This window comes from Crocuta crocuta, unplaced genomic scaffold (genome assembly GCF_008692635.1).
Source record: "Crocuta crocuta isolate KB4526 unplaced genomic scaffold, BGI_CrCroc_1.0 scaffold528, whole genome shotgun sequence".
NCBI lineage: Eukaryota > Metazoa > Chordata > Mammalia > Carnivora > Hyaenidae > Crocuta > Crocuta crocuta.
This window is the reverse complement of record NW_027530010.1, coordinates 2,432,677-2,452,178: the sequence shown is the minus strand read 5'-3', so window position 1 is coordinate 2,452,178 and position 19,502 is coordinate 2,432,677. Positions and strand designations below refer to the sequence as shown.

Here is a 19,502-nt window from a genome sequence, read left to right as displayed (position 1 = left end):
GCTAATCAGCGAGTCATAGTCTTTGCTGGAGGGTCTGCCTCGTTGTTGGTGGCTGCTGGCCAGCTGGGTGGTGGCCTCTGAAGCCTAGGGGCTGTAGCCGTTTCCTAAGATAAAGACAAGGACATTTGTTGCATCGAGTGACTCTCCTTTTTAGGATTGGTTTCTCTGCCATGCGTGATGCTGGTTGGTAGCATTTTACCCCCAGCACGACTTTCAGAATCGGAGCCGATCCTCTCAGAGAATTGGGACATTCTCTGTCCTTTGTTGTCACTTCACCAGGAAGTGACAGCTTCGGCGTCCTCACCAGGAGTAGATTCCGTCTCAGGAAACCATTTTCTCTGCTCCTCCCTGAGAAGCACCGTTCAAGTTTTATCCTGAGATCGCAGCCATTCGGCCCTGTCTTTGGGCCACACTTGTGCTTCTGCCTCCGCGGAAGCCTTGAGCCCTCATGGCCGTCCGTGAAGGCTGCCGTTGCTTCTTCCAGTTCCTGTGAATGTCGATGCTTTGACCTCTTCTCATGAACCGTGAATGTTCCAAGTGGCATCTAGAATGATGAATCCTTTCCAGAGGTTTTCAATTTGCTTTGTCCAGATCCATCAGCAGGAGCATTATCTGTGGCAGCCACAGCCTCACAAAACATGATTTGTCAAATAATAAGACTCGAAAGTCGAAATGATTCCTGGACGTGTGAGCTGCAGAACAGGTGTCGTGTCTGTCTCCATCAGAGCTCTCGGGTGACCGGGTCATGGTCGAGGAGCGGTGTTCCTTTTGTTTGTTTATTTGTTTTTTAAATTCTTTACAGTTTATTTTTGAGAGAGGGAAAGAGAGAGCGCGCACACACGCACGTGGGGGAGGGACAGAGAGGGAAACCCATAATCCAAAGCAGGCTCTAGGCTCTGAGCTGTCAGTACAGAGCCTGATGTGGGGTTCGAACCCGTGGACCGCAGGGTCATGACCTGGGCCAAAGTCAGACACTTAACCAACTGAGCCAGCCACCCAGGAGCCCCGTTTGTTTTTTTTAACATTTATTCATTTTTGAGAAACAGAGACAGAGCACAAGTGGGGGAGGGGCAGAGAGAGAGGGAGACACAGAATCCGAAGCAGGCTCCAGGCTCTGAACTGTCAGCACAGAGCCCGACGCAGGGCTCGAACCCATGGACCGTGAGATCATGACCTGAGCTGAAGTTGGATGGTTAACCGACTGAGGGCCCCTGGGCGCCCAGGAGCAGTAATATTTTGAAAGAAATGTTTTTATTTTCCTTCACCACAGGTCTCAACAGTGGACATAAGACATCCAGTCTCCCATGTTGTCAACAGATGTTCTGTCATCCAGGTTTTGTTGTTCCATTTCTAGAGCACAGAGTAGATTTAGCATAATTCTTAAGGGCCCCAGGATTTGGGGAATGGTCAGCGAGCATCGGCTTCAGCTCACAGTCACCAGCCGCGTCCGCCCCTAACGAGAGTCCGTCTGTCCTTTGAAGCTTGGGAACCGGGCACTGACGTCTCCCGTCGAGCCCCGAGAGCCTGAGACGGCATCCCCTTCCGATACGAGGCTGTTCTGTCTACACGGGGGATCTGGTGGTTAGCGTGGCCGCCTGTGTGAATGCTCTTAGCCAGGTCTTCCCAAGAACTCACGGCGGCTTCTGCATCTGACTGGCTGCTTATCGCCGCTTCTCTGCTGTGCAGGCTGCTCGTTCCTGAGCCCTCGCCGCCCAGACGCTGCCAGCTTTCTGCAGCCTCCCCCACTGTTCGGCCTCCTCCCTGCTCGGCCTCCACAGACTAAAGTGGGTCCAGGCCTCGCTCTGGGCCTGACTCCGGCTTCCAGGGACGCCATGCCCCTGATGTTCCGTCCAGACCACCCACACTTTCTCTGCATCAGCAGGAAGGCTATTTAGCTTTCAGTTTTTTTTTTTTTTTAATTTTTTTAAAATGTTTTATTTATTTCTAGGAGAGAGAGAGAGACAGCGTGAACAGGGGAGGGTCAGAGAGAGAGGGAGTCACAGACTGAAACAGGCTCCAGGCTCTGAGCTGGCAGTCAGCACAGAGCCCGACGCGGGGTTCGAACCCACGAACCGCGAGATCATGACCTAAGTGAAAGTCGGACGCTTAACCGACTAAGCCACCCAGGCGCCCCAAGCTATTTAGCTTTCTTACCAGCCGCGTGTTCCCTGGACCAGCACTTGTAATTTCCTTCAAGAACCTTCCCTCTCGTGCACAACTCGACCAACCATTGGCTGGAGAGGCCTACGCGGTCAGTGCGTCTCAGCTGTAGACGCACCATCCACCCTGCGCGGAATCACCGCCAGCTCTTGATCTAAAGTGACAGCTGAGACTCGGCCTTTCGCCTGTGCACTTAGCGGCCATTGTCGGCTCAGTGATCGGCCTGATGTCCCCGCTGCCGCGTCTCCTGTCCCCGCACAGGAGAGGATGGGCTCGGCAGCCAGCAGAGCATCCACCATGTTCACTGGCATACAGGGCACTGCTTGTCACGCCCCCAGGAAGTCACCACATGAAGGTCAAACATCACTCATCACAGGCGCACCCGGGTGGGTGGCTCAGTCAGTTGAGCATATGACTCCTGATTTCAGCTCAGGTCACAATCCCACAGTCGGGGGATCAAGCCCTGAATCGGGCTCTGCACCGAGCATGGATCCTGGATCCCGCTTGGGATTCTCTCTCTCCCTCTCCCTCTGCCTCTCTCCCCTGGGTGTGCACACTCGTGCCTGCTGTCTCTAAAATATATATAGAATAATAGAAATGAATTTTTTTTAATTTAAAAAAGATCACTTGTCACAGATCACCATAAAAATACAATAACGGAAAAGTTTTAGAGACTGTGAGTGCAAACCATGGCGCAGAGACAGGAAGTGAGCAAATGCTGATGGAAAAACGGTGCCAACAGGCTTGCTTGACGCAGGTTCCCGCAAACCTTCTGTGTGTAAAACCCAGTCCCTGCGAAGTGCAGTAGAATGAGTCGTGCCCGCACAAGGAGAGAGGCAGGGAGCAGGCTAGCGTTTCACACTAAGAACGTTGCAAAGTGGGAAGAAAAATACACTTTAAGTAATTTGGGGGAAATATTTAGGACTTGCTTATGGGAAAAATAAAAAGAGAATTTCAAATTCGTGACCAAAATGAGGTCTGTGGATCACACGCACATGTAAGTAATTGTGGCTTGTATGTTTGGGAATTAACTTGTGTCTGTGACGCTTGTTTTCCTGTCCGAGGACAGAGCTCTGAAGAGACGCTTCTCTTCTCTGCTTCCGTGTTGTCCCTGCTCCTGGGCGGGGGACGGAGCTGGTGGGGGCACCACTGCTTGTCCTTCGCCTCCGCGGCCTGCCCCGCGCAGGTAGCGTGGGGGTCCCTGGGGCGCAGCTCAGCCTCTTACATGTCCCTGCCCTGAGGCCCAAGCAGAGCCGGACCCAGAGAGACCAGGGCAGATGGGTGGCTTGCCAGGGAGCCCTGAGTTAAGGGAAGTGTTGTGTGTGTGTATGTGTGTGTATGTGTGTGCGCATGCGTGTATCTCTGCACATGTGTGTGTGTGTGTGTGTGTTTGGGGCAGGAGACAAGAAGAGCCTACGTTTGCATCGGCATTGACCTCTCAGGAGCAAGAAGTGGTTGTTACGGTCTTTCCCTGACCTTAGGCTTCTCTAGTTCAGTTCCTCACAATGTGGTTGGTGCCCTGCCGACATCAGTCACCCAGACCCCAGGATGGCTGCCGTCCCTGACCCGAGCCCACGCCCATAGTCACTGAACCACTCTCTCCCAAGGGGCGCGCCTTTGAGCAGCCCACCCCCCAGTGACTCTCGCTCACCGAAGCTGAGAGCTCTTCCACTGAGAGCTCTTCCACTTCCTTCACTCTGGAGACTGGTTTTCCCCAAATCACTAAGTTATTAGAAGTCACTGCACATGTCTCATACTTGCTTTTCCACCTTTGGTTTCCAGACACAGGGTGGAGCATCTCCCTCTCCTTTCGAGTCCTCTTCCGTGAATAGCACGCTATAGACGAGGGTGTAGTTTTGAGACCTCATACTGAAAAGCCAAACCAGGACGCAGTCATTGCTGTAGAATCTCTTTTTAGACCAGAAGCATCTAGTGTGCTCTGTGGGAGTTTTGTTTTGATCAGATGAATGCAGCTTACAGATTGAATGATCATCTGGGGCAGATTCACGAAAACAGTCTTTACGCTGCTCGTTAGCTTGCCTCAGCTTTCGTGTTTCTTACGCCTCCTGGATGTAAATCAAACCAGGACTGAGTCATTGAGAAACCACACGGCGGTCACAGCCAGCAGCACCTCTGGCCGCAAGGGGCAGCGTCTCCCTAAGTCTCAATCAGAGAAGCTCTTAATGTGGCCCATTTTAAAGGGAGAAACTAACTAGTGTAAAACAAATATTAACAACAAGCGATCACAGCCATCCTCATTGATGTGAACCCCAGAATACCTCTGAGCCCCTCAGGGCTTTGAAAACTCTCGTTTTCATTCTTCTGTCCATATGCCTCTTAATAACTACTCTTATGCTAACGGTTACAGTTAACATGGTAAAACCTTCCCTCCCACTGGGTCCCAGGAGGCAGCTATTACTGGTCTGGGAGCCATCCTGAAACGGTCACTGGAACAGGATTAGAGGCACCCCTGATACAAAGGGCTGAGAAGACATTTTTGGAGGGACTGCAGGGCAGGGTCAGTGACCTCTGCGGAGGGTGGCCGGGCTCTGCTGACCAGGTCTTCTCCCTACAGGAGGGGCGGCCATGAGAGCCGGTGTCAAAGAGGGCGACCGGATCATCAAAGTGAGTGCCCCTCCCCTTCTGGCAGGCACCTGCGCCCTCCTGCCTCGCTGGCTGCCGGGGCCACCGGGGTGGGGGTGGGGCCCCGAGCGGAGCCGGGGGTGTGCTGCCGGCAGCGGGGGCAGCCTCTAGGAGCCCCATCCTCCGCCTTTCTTGACTCAAAGCAGCCGGGCTTCTGGCATGGCTTTTATTTTTCCCATTCGTTTAACGAACAACAAAACGACAGTTAAGATGGAGAGGCAGAGGCGAGCGAGGGGTGCAGTGCCTTTGGATTCCGTCCCCGCACAGCAGACCTGAGGTCCTTGCCACCTGCCGTCCGCCCAGCCGAGTCCTGGGCGTGCTCAGGAGATCCAGGATCCAGAGACGCCTGGGTCCTCCCGGGAGGAGGACGTGCCCGGGCAGGTGGCAGGGGCGCGGCTGAGCGGCTGGGAGGGAACCTACCAAAAATAGTGCACGAAGCTGCAGGCCCGGCGGGCTCCTGGGAGGACGGAATGGGGGCGGATGTGAGCAGAGTGAACCCACGCCCGGAGTGTCCGGAGCGCGTCGGAAGACGGCTTTGTGAAGGAGTGACTTTGCCGACTTGAGAAGGACCCTCTGCGTCCATCCGGTTACTTAATAGCCTTTGTCCCCCAACAGGTGAACGGCACCATGGTGACCAACAGCTCACACCTGGAGGTGGTAAAGCTTATCAAATGTGAGTTGGAGACAGCTGAGGGGGAGGGGCAGGCCCTCTGACCCGGGTCCTTTGTGGGTGAGAGAGGCGGCCAGGGTCACATCTGTCGTCCTGATCCGCTGGGCCTGTCCCCTTTCCCTGCGGCCACCGCACATGCAGACGCTGGCCGGCCGTCTCCCGCATGCCAGGGCAGACCGTGCCCTCCTGCAGCCAGGCCCCCCAGTGCCGTTCACTGTCCCCCCATCCACGACGGCCTTTCTCAGGGGCTCCCTGTTTGGGGGGGAGAAGGCAAAAACATCCTGTCTGTAGCCAGGAAGACCCAGCAGGCGGGCCTGCCCAGGTAGTCAAACGGAAGCAACAGGTTTGAGGAAAGAGTTAGCGGGCAGGTGGTCCGGGGAGGGGGCGGGGGGCCGGCTTCTGCACGCCCGCCGTGCGCCAGGGGCTTGGCTGGATGTCATGAGGTGAGGGGCGTGAGGGCTGGGGGGGGCCCCTGGGGGGGGCAGCCCCACATCCAGGTGGAAGCGTGGCTGAGGGTTCGAGTGAAGGAGGGGCAGGAACACAGGGCCAGGGGGCTGGGACCAGGGGATGGCGGGGCATTGAAGTGCAGAGAACTTCATCTGCAGAGTCTTAAGCTGCATGAAAGGAGGAGGAGGAGGAGGACTGCTCTGTCGCTTGAGCGAGCGTCTGCCACCAGCACGATGCGCCACGAGCAGGCCCCTCCTCGTCTGTCTTCCTCCAGCTGGCGCCTACGTCGCACTGACCCTCCTGGGCTCTTCCCCCTCGTCCGTCAGCGTCTCCGGGCTGCAGCAGGACCCAGCCCCGGCCGGAGCCCCCCGAGTCGCCCCTGTGGCCCCACCGCCGCCTCCGCCTCCGCCTCCGCCCCCTCCACAGCACATCACGGGGCCCAAGCCGCTGCAGGTAAGCCCCCTCCCCACCCGTCAGCCGCGGGCAGGAAAGCAGGACAGAGCGGGAAGCCTGGCTGCAGGAAGGCGGCCGCTCCATCCTCAGTTTCTCCTTCCATGCAGATGCATCCGGCCTTTCCACATGGCCATGGGTTCGTGCCCCCTAAATGGGGGGGGTCCCCGAGGAGGCCCTCGAGGGCACTGCTCCCCAGCTCCCTGGGAGGCCCAGCCGTGGCTGCAGGAGTGTGGAACACACCAGGGAGGGGGAAGGCTGCCTAGAGGCTGGGAACGTGGAGCGCTGTGTGTACGGGGAAGGACGGACAGCAGGAGGGGGTGGACCCGGGACAGGGAAGGCTGCGCGCTGAGCTAAGAGGAAGGAGAAGGCGCAGTTGGGAGAGGGGACGGGACCTCCAGTGGGAAAGAAGACAGAGCCAGCGAAGCCCAGGAGACTTGGGAGCAGTTGGATGAAAGAGGCGGTTACAGCCAGGGCTTCTAGGAGGCCCCGGAGAAGCCCTGACAGGCATGAGGTGCTGAGGTCACCCAGGCTGCTGTGCTGGCTTTTCTCGCCGAGGCTCCCAGCCCTCACCTGTCCTGTGCTCCTTTCCCAGGATCCCGAGTTCCAAAAACATGCCACCCAGATCCTTCGGAATATGTTGAAGCAGGAGGAAAAGGAGTTACAGGTAAGGCCACGGTGACACCCGCAGCCAGCCCGTCACAGCCAAACCCCAGCAGCTGGGACCTGTGGGCTGTGGGGTTCGTCAGTGCAGAACCGAGAAGGGGAACAGGGACCAGAGCGCCAGGTCAGGTTGGAACGGTAGATAGGTGGGCCCCGCGCCAGCAGGTGACGGGCGAGGAGAGCACAGCCAGGGAGCACCAGAACTGAGGACGGTCTCAGGGTCTCCGGGCAGGGAGGTGGGGCGGGCAGCCAGCTCCTGGCCCATCCCCGTCCGTTTCACTTCACGTTTCCTGAGTGTTCGCTGCACATGAAGCCTGTTGCCGGTCAGTGTGAAGAGATGGGAAGATGGGGCAGTTTTGCCCTCAGCACGACGGCACTGACGGAGAAGGTTCGTAGCCCGGGGGAGAGTTGGCAGGGGACACAGAGGAGAGGAATCAGTGGAAGATAGGAGGTGTAGGGACGCTCCAGGGAGAGGCCTCGCAGAGGGACTTCTGTGCGGGACAGATACAGAGGGACGGCAGTGAGGCGACCGTGTCGGCCAAAGCCACACACGTGTGAAAACACACTCCTGGGTCCAGGCCCGGGGTCTGCTATGTGGCGGGCGGGGGCGCCGATGCCAAGATAGCCGAGAGACGGCGCTCTCCTTGTGGCGTCTGTGGCGGGGCAGGGGCCAGGGGACTGAGGGGGCACAGTTCCCCGCGTGATAGGAAGTAGAGGAGCTTAGGCGTGGACATGTCACGCAGTGGTCAGGACAGGCCTACACGTCGGGAGAAGAGGACTCACCGTCCAGAAATTAAACTGTACACGTACAGTCCATCGATTTCTGACAAAGGCATCGAGACCATTTAATGGACAAAGTCTGCAAACAGTGCTGGACCACCTGGCCGTCCGCACGTGGAGAACGAGCGGGGACCCACACCTCACACAGTTCACAGAATTCGTCCCCAGTCATTCTGAGACTTACGTCTAAGAACTAAAACTATTTCTTAAAACGGCGAAACTCTCAGGGCGCCTGGGTGGTCCAGTCAGTTAAGTGTCCGACTTCGGCTCAGGTCATGATCACACGGTTCGTGGGTTCAAGCCCCACATCGGGATCTGCTGACAGCTCAGAGCCTGGAGCTGCTTCAGATTCTGTATTTCCCTCTCTCTCTGCCCCTCCCCCGCTCATCCTGTCTCTCTCTCTCTCTCTCCCTCCCTCTCCCTCTCTCCCTCTCTCTCAGAAATAAAACATTAAAAAAAGGGAACTTAAAAAGAAAACACAGGTACAAGTCTTCATGACCTTGGTTCAGGCAGTGTTTTCTTAGATAAGACACCAAAAGTAGAAGCAACGAAAAATATAAAATAAATTAAATTGAACTTCATCCAAATTCAGAACCTTCATGCATCAAAGAACGCTGTCAAGAAAGTAAAAAGCCCACAGAGTGCAGAAAACCCTTGCAGCTCAAGTATCCAGTAAGGAGCGAGTACCAGAATATGTAAAGGACTCTCAAAGCTCAATAATGAAAAGGCACATGAGCCCCTTTAAAAGTTGCGAAGGGTCTGAACAGACAGTCCAGGAAAGAGGGCGTAGCGACGGCCAGCAAGCCCACGAGAAGGTGCTCAGCGTCATCAGTCATTGGGGTGACACGATCGAAACCGCACAGCTCTGCACCATACCCGCTAGGGTGGTTACAGCCAGGACGACAAAGTGACAGGCGAGAGCAGCGTGTGTGTTTGGTCGTGTGCTCCCACCACTGCTGGTGAGGAGGTGCGGGCGCCCAGCCACTGTGGAAACGTCCTGGCGGTTCTTCAAAATACTGACTGCAGAGGAACACCGACCCTTCCGTTCCCTCCCGGGTACAGCCCAGGAGGACTGGAAACACATCCAAGCAGAAGTCAGTACGTGAACGTTCTTAATACCATTGATCCTGACAGCCGCAAAGCAGACACAGTCCAGAAGCTGTTGGTGAACCGAGCTGGCCTGTCCGAACGATGGGGTGGCCCTCCGCCGGAACCAGGCCAGACTCACGCTGCAACACGAGGGGACCCGGCACGCGTGAGGCCCCCTGAGAGAGCCGGGCACAGGCCCCAGCTTGTCGGATGACACGTGCATGCAAGTCCAGAACAGAGAGTCTGTAAAGGCAGAAAGTAAATTAGTGGTTCCGGGGCTGGAGGAGGAGGGAAGTTGAGAGCGGCCACCGTCCTGGCGGCTGGTGGTCGTGTCCCGGCATTACGTGGCAGCTTGTGCACTCCACCAGTGCACTCCCAACCACTGAGTTGTACACCATTTTAAAGAATGGTGAGGTTTATGTTATGTGAATCACACGTCAACAGTTTTCACGAGGGTTTTTAAGTGCGTGGAGGCCCAAAGGAAGGGATAATCACGCAGTAATCAGAGCTGGCCTCCTGAGGGAGCACTGGAGTTTGGGTTCCGTCTGTTTCCTCTGGGACGTACTTTGGGCCTTGAATTCCACCTGAGCTTGGGGTTTATTCTGAAGGCCATGGGATCGGTCAGCGGCATGAGTAGGGGAGCGATCGCACCTCCACACGAGCGAGCCCCAGAGATGTGTGTTCAGTGCGCGGACACACCAGGAGGCCGTCCCGCGGCTGTCCAGGGGGTTGAACGGGAACGGGAGGAGCAAGCACAGAAACATGGGGGTCCCGAGGTCACCTCCCGAGGTCAGACGGCTGCACGGATTGCCTGCAAGGGGGAGGTGGCGGGGAAGAAGGGACGAAGACTCCCAAGTTTGGGTGCCGTTGGTGGCGGGAGGCAGAGGGGTGGGGCGGGGTCCAGGGGCAGCAAATGAAGGTCAGCTTTGGGGGCCTGTGCGACATTCAGATGAAAAGTTCGTGGACCCAGCCTGTGGACATAATAGGGTTGAGCCTCAAGGGAGAGGGCAGGGTTGAGACAGAGGTTCAGGCATCTTCAGCCTGAGGGTAGTTGAAAGTGGGGAACGGGTGGTGTCACCCAGGGTGCCAGTGCGAGAGGAAGAGACCACACAGGCATCGAACACGGAGCTCTGGTGCTCTTCCCGCACACGCACTGCCCGTAACATCGCTGCTGTGGCTGCTGTCAAGTTCAGGTTTCAGTTCTCCGTCCTCCCTGTGGGACTAAGCTCCTTAAAGACCAGGGCCACGCCTCGGGTCTGCGCATGCGCGTCATGCACTGGTGTGGCTGGCGCCAGGTGGGGCAGAAACTAGGCGAGGCTGCGGGTAGCATGGGAGGGGGGACACACCAGGGTGGCCGTCCGAGGCAGGGGCGCTCGACAGGTGATGGCCCGGGGCTGGGCCTCTGCCTCTGGCCTTGGGTCATCGGGCTCCTTGGAGGAGTAACAGTTGGGTCATTTACAGGCTGCAGGGTGGGCCCTGAGGGTGGACCCCTGTCTGGAGACGTGCCCGTGGATAGAGGGACAAAGGGCTGAGGGCAGAGTCATAACTGATGGCAGGGCTTCATGTGCTCGTGGGATGGGGGGAAGGAGCCATTGGGGGAAGGGGGTGCGAGCAGTGTTTCAGCAGAGCCCGGGGCCGCGGGCAGGGCCTCTCCAAGGGCCGTGAGGTCATGTGCCGGGCGGCTTGGACAGGACGGAACGAGAAGTGGGGGGTTGTCAGGTGGCACAGGGGCCCCAGATGAGCTTCGAGAACATGCGTACCTGCCGTCTTGTTTGACTGTGAGCCGGGCACTCCCTTCGGAGTGAAATTAGTCACTGCTCCTGCTACATCCTCTCAGATGTTATGGCGTCCAGGCCTCCCAGTCATCCCTGTTTTATCCACGAGGACCCGGTCAAGCTTACGGGTCTACACAGCCTAGTGAGCACAGGTGGCAGAGCTCACAGTCCTGCCTCCCTGAGCGCAGAGCCCGGGCTGTGACACAGCCACCTGTCCCCATGGACACTGCACGTCCTGCACTTGAGCAGGAGCGGGGAGGGTGCCAGGGCCGTCCCGTCGGCCCCCTCAGCACCTCCTGTGACATTTCTCAGTCTCCACGCCGCTTTGTGGGGGTAACTCCCTGTCCCCCTGCCCCCCTGTGAGTCGTCCATCCTCCCCTGACCACCCTCTGCCTTTCCCATGTCGTCCTGGCCCATCCGCAGCGGATCTGTGAGGTGTACAGCCGGAACCCGGCCAGCCCGCTGGAGGAGCAGATGGAGGGTGCCCGGAGGCGCGTCACTCAGTTACAGCGCAAGATCCAGCAGGAGACAGGTGGCTTGGCGGTGAGTGGCGCCGGCTCGGCTCCAGGAGGGGGCCTGAGGGCACCGCGCAGGCCGGGGACAGAGCGCCGAGGAGAGGCTGGGGCCGCACAGGCCCCGGGGGTCCCGTGAGTGTTCAGCATTTCACGGGGAGCACAAGGCAGTAACTCTTTCTCCAGAGCCAAAGGGCTGAGCCCTGTCTGGGGGTGCCGGCAGAAGAGGCCCCTTCCTGCCCCCCACGAGTTTGTGGCAGAAGGAAATCCACACAGACTGGGTTGGGCCAGTGGCTTCAGTCTCCTGTCCCCGGCTCCCCAGTGCTGTCCTCCATGCTGACGGCCATCCCTGAGTGACCGCACACGGCGGTTCCTTCAGCCCTGTCCCAGCACTTCCCACGTCAGCCCAAGTGCGGGACCCCCCCCCCCCCCCGCGCTGACCGTTTCATGGAAGGCCCCAGAGGAGTGTCCTTACCTGTCCTAATCAGGGGCGTCGTCATTAGCATCCACTCGAATCCCCATCAGGCCTTAACTCTTTGGGTATATACGAAGGAATCCTCCAGAAACTTTAAGATTTCCAAGAATAGTTTTGCCAGAGCTGGTAGAGATGGTGTGAGGGTTAGAGCATCCAGATCAAAATGTCTGTGAACAGCAGGCCAGTCCAGCGCACACTCCTCTGTTTTCTGAAGGACAGTCCGTATCGCGCGGCTGGTAGCTCAGGTCCCGTGCTCACCTTCTGTAGCACGGGGCAGGCTCCGTACCATGTGGGAGCCTCGGTGTCCTGTCTGAGACGGAGATCACAGCGGGGCCTGGCGGGGGCAGGGCGGGCGCTGCCAGAGAGGAGCGTGTTCCCTGCCACCGTGTGCACCCGTGTGGTCCACAGGGTGGCGAGTCGGGTCGCCGGCCCCAGCGTCTGTTTTCCTGCTGTGTAGCTTGGGCACGTCACATGAGGTCTCTGGGCTCTTTGACTAGAGTAGAGAGCTGACCCTGCCTCGGGCTTCCTGAAAGCCTGGACGAGGTCTAGAATGGGCTTCACGAGCAGCAGGGTGCTGTCACCGTAGCCCCCTCCCCACGGCCTGACCTGTCTGTCCATCGGCAGCAGGTAGCGGCTGGCCTTCCTCGGCTGCCCTCAGGCCCCGGCTTTCCTGACGGGAAGCTCCTGTGTCTGGCAGAACCAAGGCAGCAGACACTTTGAGGTCCAGGGGGGCAAGTCCCTGGGTTTGGACACTTTCTTCCTTTGCACCATCCTCCCCCCACCACCCACAGAGCAGTAACTGCCCAGTCTGGGCGTTTTTAGGCAATGAAACCGCAGCCGCTGCTCCCTGGAGCAGATACTGTCTGCGAAGATTGAGAGAAGGGGTGCCGGGAGGAGGGAACAAGTAGAGGAGAGGTTTGCAGAACTTGCTACACTCTGCACCTTTCCTTCTTAGGACCTGCTGCCCCTGTATGGTGACACCGGCCAGCGATCATCAGAAGGTGAGCCTGCCCCACTCTCCGTACTCCAGGGTCCAGGTTCCCTACTCGCTGTCCCCTCCCCATGGGGCCGATTCAGGAAAGACTGACCGTAGGCTCTGTTCTCCGGGCGCGAGCGTAGGGAGAGAAGGTGACATCCACGTGCAGGGGCAGTGGGGGCGGTTTAGGTGGTAGACGTGGGTGCAGAACCACAGCGCCGACGGCTGAGGGCCAGGCAGGTACCGTGACGACGGTGATCAGGCCCCGTGGAGCCTCGTTCCAGACTGACGTTGCCCGGGCACAGGCACGCCGGTGGGGGAGAGCCAGGTGTGGAGCACTCGACCTGAGCAAACCCAGAAAGGAGGGAAGGCGGCACTTGGCCCTCCTGCCCTGCCCACGGGCCCCCCAGGCCACAGCGCCACCTCCCACGTCATCTGTCTCCTTCCCAGGCCGGCTTTCTCTGGACTCCCAGGAGGGGGACAGCGGCTTGGACTCTGGGACAGAGCGCCTCCCCTCCCTCAGTGAGGTGAGTGCCTGCAGGGGACCGCCCGTCTGAACCCATGGTCGGCATCCGCCCTCCGGGCGCCCAGCAGTCCTGCGAGCTCTGCGCATGCTTCCAGCTGCGGGGGTTCCGGTCACCATTCTGGGCACAGAAGGGGCTCCACGTGTGCCTTACGTGTGGGCCATCACACCTGGCTTCCGTTCTGTAAGGAGTCCAGGGCAGGAAGCTAGACGCTGTGGAGAGAGCCTCTGAGCTTGAGGCACAGAGCCTGTCCTTGAAAACCACGACCTGACCCCACACACGGGTCTTCCTCTCTGATGAACCCCCTGAGCTGGCCGAGGCAGAGCAGCGCCTCTCTCTCTCTCTCTCTCTCTCTCTCTCTCTCTCTCTCTCTCTCCCCCTCTCTCCCTCTCTTCCTCTCTCCCTCTCTCCCTCTCTCCCTCTCTCTCCCTGTCTCTCTCTCTTTCTCACCCTCTCTCTCTCGGTCACAGACCCCACTGTACTTGAACAGCTCATCTTTTCTGGAGTGGTCAGAAGAATTTCAGGTTTTGGCCCCTCGTTATTTCTGAGCTGTTCTCTATTTGCTTATGAAAACTGCAGATATGAGGTGCAGAGTGAAAGCACGAATGAAGGGAAGAAGTAATCATGGTGTCAGTAAGATATCTGCTTAGCCAGGTTAATTAACACACTGACACCGTAGCTTTATGTAACAGCTAGAATTGTGTTAGCATTTCCCTGCTGCCGCTATCCATCCGTGGGAAGACGGTGAACATAATGCGCAAGGATCCATCTGTGGGAAAGACCGAAGTGGGGAGGGACTTAGACAGTCCGAAGTCGACGCATCCTGAGGACTGGGTGTCCGAGAGGCGACCTGGCATAGGGCGGAAGGCCGTGAGCTGTCGGCTCCAGGGAACACCCGTGGCTGCGTCCCGACCTTCAGCAAACCTCATGACCTCCCTGAGCCTTAGTTTCCTTGTGTGAGAAGCAGGAGGAGAGGTCGCATCTGCCTCAAAAGGCGGTTGTGAGCGCTGAGCCAGGTGCTCTCTAACCGCGGGCCCCGAGCAGTGGCGGGCGCGGAGGAATGTCCGTGTGCCGCTGGCCATGGGCTCCACCGCACGAGCGGAGCAGCGGTTTCTGATGGGCTCTTTGTTCCTCTAGGCGCTGAAGAATCGGAACTCCGCCTTATCAGACCCTGGGCCGGACAGTCCCCGAACCTCCCCGGTGATCATGGCCAGGGTGGCCCAGCACCACCGGCGGCAGGGCTCGGATGCACCAGTGCCCAGCGCCAGTGACCAGGTGAGGGGTCCGGAGCCCCCTGCGGCTTTCTCTCCCCTCCTCCCCAACCACGTTCCAGTGCATGGCCTGGAATCCTCAGGCTAAACCCGCTTCGAGATAGACTTTTGCCTAGAGAACAAAAGGGAAGGAAGAACATGGCTTAAGTGGGTGCTTGAACTCTGTCTCGGACTATACGAAGCCAGCGAGTACATGTGCGGGGAAGGGTGGGAAGGGAAGGGACGTCGCAGAGCAGACGGCTGTCCACGTAGAGCAGCAGACGGATTTGTGCAGTCTTCCTCCAGAGCACTACTTTCCAGTTTTCTCTTTCTGCAGCGGAATCCTTTTTCTTACACAAAGTCTTACCCTTGTTTGGCACCCTACTACCGCAGACAAATAAAAACTCAGCTCCCGCGCCCCCAGGGCACGTCCTGTGGCCCCACGGTCCTAAAAACCTGCTTGGGAATTGCTGTCCCCAAGGGTGGGACCATGAGAGGAGTCCCGGGAAGAGAGCTCTGAGTTCAGCACAGGAAGCGCGCCGAGGGTCTGGGCTATTGAGGGAGCCGCGTGTCACTGTTGTGACGGAAGCTGTTCTGTACCAGTGACACGCGGGGCTCTGGTTTTGTAAAGCTCTCTTCCCGCTCACCCGTCCCCGCCATGATGGCCTTTCCCGCATCCTCTAACCAAGTCCATGACGTTGCTCTGGGTTTTTCTCTGAGCTAACTCACTTCTTGAAGCTCTACACTTACTTGTCAATGATCTCTGCCATTACCCGGTGTAAACCCAACATCGCACACTATTGGGGGCTCTGCTTTTATCCAGGGGCAGAGGTGAGCTCGTTTGGGATCTTGGGGGGGAGGCAGGGGAGTGGATCTCACACGCAACATGCCTGGTGCGCCAGCTGCTGGGCTCGGCCCCTCAGAGAACATCCCCTTCCTTCTCCCCACCCGGAAGGGAGGTGAGCGTCAGAGTCCACCTGGTGAGAGAAAGGCTGAGGGGCCGCCCCAGGACTCCACCCGTTCGCGGAGCTTCAGCTGGAGCGCGGTCTCCTGAGCGCGGGCCGCTTCCTCCCCCCACTGCCCTCCCTCGGGACCACCGCAGGGGCCATGCCCAGTGCACATCCTGCCCCCGAGCGAGGTCCCCCTCGGGCAGCCAATGGCAGCACGCGTGCAGTAACTGGTCGTAGAGTTCTTTTCTCCTTCTCTGAATCTGTCCGTTTCAGAAAACTAAGTTGTTATTTTTGAACCATAAGAGCAGCTATACTGTGGTTCCAAGTTCTTAGTTTGCTTTTGTGTTTAACTTGCTTATTCAAGAGAGAGACCACATGTTGGCGGGAAGGGCAGAGGGAGAGGGAGAGGGAGAAAGAATCCCAAACAGGCTCTGAGCTGTCAGCACAGAGCCCGACACAGGGCTCGAACACACAAACTGAGATCATGACCTGAGCCAAAGTCCAGAGTCAGATGCTTAGCCAACTGAGCCACCCAGGCGCCCCCTGTTCTGCGTTCTTACTCATAATCTGTGCTAATAAGGGCAGGGGTGGGTGGAGTCGGGGGAACTGTTCCATTTTGCATAATCGTACAGTGTCTCATTTTTTTAATAAGCATATTCTGCTTTTGTAATAAGAAAAATTGCATATTTCTAAAGACTTTAAAAAACAAATCTCCCCCCCCCCCAACAACAAGCAAAAACCTGGTGTTTTCAGGTTCCCCCAGCGAGCCAAGTAGAGCCAGAAGTGGCTGTCCACCAGCCCTGGACCCCAAGGGATGCAGACACCCGGGTGTCACAGGAGAGGAGGCCGTTCAGGCTGTCCGGGCCTCACGTTTTCATTTGGCAGTGAGCGCCTCACGGATCTTTGACGTGCCTTCTGGGTCTCATGTTCTGGGACACTGTCATTCTGAGCGTCGAGTCTGCGAATATCAGGATAACAATGAGTGATGAGTTTCCAGGAGGCACTGTCAGGAAAAGCCCTTTGAGCAAGTCAGGTGGGAGGGCATCACAGGCCTGGAAGAAGTGGCCATGTCCAGACGGGCTCCAGAGCAGGGCCTTTATTGGGGAATGCTTGGAAATGAGGCAGATTGAATTCAGTGGAAAACAGTGGTGGAAAAGCTTTAAAAGTTTGTAGAACCTTCAGGAGAAAGCTCATCCAGTGAAGCATCTGAAAAGTCTGTGCAGAATGAACTTGCGCACCTGACAGGTACCACACACGAGTTAGGCTGGGCTTCTAGTAAAACCGGCCCAAGGAGGAAGGGAAGAAAGGCATGCTCAGAGGTCTGGAATATTCAGGCAGGCCGTGGAGGTCCGTGGAGCCTGAGCAGGCCAGGGGACTGAGCCGCCAACCTGGGGAAGGACTGGCTGTCTCTGCCCCGTCCTGCTCCAGGAGGTAGAGATGGGTCCCAAGCTGTCCTATGATGGAGACGGAGCTGCGAGTGCCCAGCGGCGCCTGGTCGCTGTGGGCCACGGCGGACATGGGCATGGCTGCTGAAGGGACCACAGAGCCCCAGGCCACGGCCCCAGGAGCTGGCGCTATGTCCTGGGGTCTTTCGCAAACAGGAAGAGCGCCTTTTCTCACTTCCTGTCTCTGCATGCACATCCCTGTGCCTCCCTGGCTAGAGTCATCGACTCCGGTCGCTGAAAACGGAGGTCTGTCCTCTGAGATGAGGGGAGGAAGGGGGATGCCAGCACCCCACCACACAGCTATGGTGCGGGCCCCTAGGCCCCTGACCCCCCTGCGCCTGGACTCTCTCTGCAGGGCACAGACCAGAGCCCAAAGCCTTTAATCATAGGCCCAGAGGAAGACTGTGACGCGGGTTATTTCAACAACGAGGTAACGGTTCCCTGATTCTCCGCTTTCGTCATCGTCACACTGCTGCTGTTGACTAGAAGCTGTTAGACCCACGCTGGCCGTGAGGGGCACAGGGTGGGCGCCAGGGGCGGGGGCCGTGGGGGCGGAGCTGCAGGCCGCGCTGCTGTCCCCCGCCCTGCGCTCCACAGCCCTGCCTGCATCTGCCTTCCAGAGCGACATCATATTCCAGGACCTCGAGAAGCTGAAGGCCCGGCCAGCCCACTTGGGCGTGTTCCTGCGGTACATCTTCTCTCAGGCGGACCCCAGCCCCCTGGTAAGTCCCTTCTGGTGCGCCAGCAGGCCGCTCGAGGACAGAGACAGACAGGGACGAAGGTGCAGGTCAGTCAGGAAGACTGCACCACCAAGCGCGTCAGGGCGTCAGGAGGCGCAGGGACAGAGGCCAGGAGAGCCGCCAGCCTTCTCCGTCCACTCGGAGACGGTCTAGAGTGGCCCTGGCCTTGCAGACATGTGACGTTCCTGTGGGAGGCTTAACGAGGGGCGAGGGGACAGAGGTGATGACGGGTGTACAGGGAGTGGGGTGCCCTGGGACAGGGCTCGGGGCCGGCTGTCTCGGCCGCTTCTTTCCTGCTGCTCAGCTGCTCGGAAGGAAGGGGATGGACTGGAGGGGCGGGTATCATGTTCCTCACAAGGCACAGCGGCTGTTGGCCTTCAGGGCCGGGAGCGCAGCGTGTGGGTCCCCGTGCTGTGTGTCGGAGCCTCCGGCACGTCACAGACACAAGTAGGACGCAGCCCGCGGAGAACACGATACAGACCAGCCCTGGGCAAAACGCCGGTGTTCAGGGTGCCTGTGTTGGAAGCCAATGGGCAGATGCGGGGGGTGTGGGGTTGAGCAGAGGTTTCTGGGGCCCAAGCCACGGTTCCCAGCCTCAGCATGATGACATTGAGCTGTAGGATTTTTTGTTGGGGGCCGTCCTGTGCGTCTTCCGTTCTCAGCTGCATCACTAGGCTCCACCTACTAGGTGCCCCACACCTTTCCAGAGAAAGGCCTCCAGGCACCGCCTGCCCGTTGTCCCTTGGAGGTGGAATCACTGCTCCACGGAGGGGCCACTGAGAACAGCGCTCCAGCCCCCTCCTCTCTCCTCCTAGCTGTTTTACTTGTGTGCCGAAGTGTATCAGCAGGCGACCCCCAGGGATTCCCGAAGCTTGGGGAAAGACATCTGGAGTATTTTCCTGGAGAAGAACGCGGTAAGCCGGTCATGGGTTGGATTACAATTTTACTGTTCTCCTGGGGGCCGCTCAGGAGCAGAGGCAGAGTGAAGCCATACCATCAGGCCGGATGGAGGCTGCTTCTTCAGGAGAAGTTGGGGCTGACAGCGCCTGGGTCCCGCTCCCGGCCCTGCTCTCAGGCCTGAGCTCCTCTCCTGGCCCCTTTGCCCCGTGAGTGGCCACCTGTAGTGCACGTTGAGTCTCAAGACGTTTGGAGATAATTTGTGCCAAACCCTGGTTCCTGTCCCCGTGTCAGTGCTGGCTGNCCGCGGGGTTCTCCCTGCAGAGACACCAGGTGGCCGGGATCCATGAGCCCAGGTGCAGAGCCGGGGTCCTCGTGCTCAGCCCAGAGCGGGCTTCCCGGGAGGAGGCCAGGGTGGGTGCATGGACAGGGCAGCCCCTGCCTGCACGGGGCAGCGTGTCACAGATGCCACGCTCTGAGCAACCACACTAATCCCAAATTCCAGTCCCAGAACACAAGCGGGCAGGAGTAACGAGCCTGGGGAGTGAAGTGTCCCTCTGGTGGGTCTGCACGGGGGTGGCCGCTGCCGGCCGTGCCTCGCGGGGGTTGCAGAACCAGCCTGGCCGCGTATTCAGGGCCCCTGCCCTCTGCTCCCTGGGACACTCGCTGACCAGAGGGAGCAGACAGGGCCTGGTAAACTTGCCCCCTTGCTGCCGAGTTCGCCCTTCTGCATCCCACACACCCGATGTCCGTGAGGCAAAGTGGGAAGCCTGCACGTGCCCCAGAGGATGGCCCCGCTCGCCCTGTAGCTTCATGCTCGAGCGCAGGCTTCCGAGGGGCAGAGGGGAGGATGGTGGGCCGTGTGTCAGAGAAGGAGAGGGGGTGCTGCAGTCCTCCCTGCCGCCGGGCAGCATCTCCCGTGTACCCTGGGCTGTGGGCCTTACTGCCCCCGCCCCCACTCTGCTCTCTTCTAGCCGCTGAGAGTGAAGGTCCCAGAGATGTTGCAGGCTGAAATTGGTAAGTCGGCTCATTGGCCGGTGAGTCTCATCCTGGGCC

The 19,502-nt window shown here is 58.5% G+C and overlaps 1 protein-coding gene across 8 annotated transcripts in view; it reads left to right on the top strand.

The window, feature by feature from the left end:
- Positions 1-19,502, top strand: part of ARHGEF11 (Rho guanine nucleotide exchange factor 11) — a 90,323-nt gene that overhangs the window by 47,432 nt on the left and 23,389 nt on the right. For 6 of the 8 annotated variants that reach the window (XM_077764210.1, XM_077764208.1, XM_077764209.1 and 3 more), the window contains 12 exons: positions 4,736-4,785; positions 5,419-5,476; positions 6,195-6,373; positions 6,966-7,037; positions 11,101-11,220; positions 12,620-12,665; positions 13,091-13,167; positions 14,302-14,439; positions 17,165-17,239; positions 17,430-17,531; positions 18,365-18,463; positions 19,421-19,463. In XM_077764210.1, coding sequence (XP_077620336.1) covers positions 4,736-4,785; positions 5,419-5,476; positions 6,195-6,373; positions 6,966-7,037; positions 11,101-11,220; positions 12,620-12,665; positions 13,091-13,167; positions 14,302-14,439; positions 17,165-17,239; positions 17,430-17,531; positions 18,365-18,463; positions 19,421-19,463 — 1,059 coding nt within the window. Of the gene's footprint in view, positions 1-4,735; positions 4,786-5,418; positions 5,477-6,194; positions 6,374-6,965; positions 7,038-7,311; positions 7,422-11,100; positions 11,221-12,619; positions 12,666-13,090; positions 13,168-14,301; positions 14,440-17,164; positions 17,240-17,429; positions 17,532-18,364; positions 18,464-19,420; positions 19,464-19,502 lie in introns of those variants that run through there. The other 2 variants (XM_077764213.1, XM_077764214.1) reach the window with 2 other exon arrangements.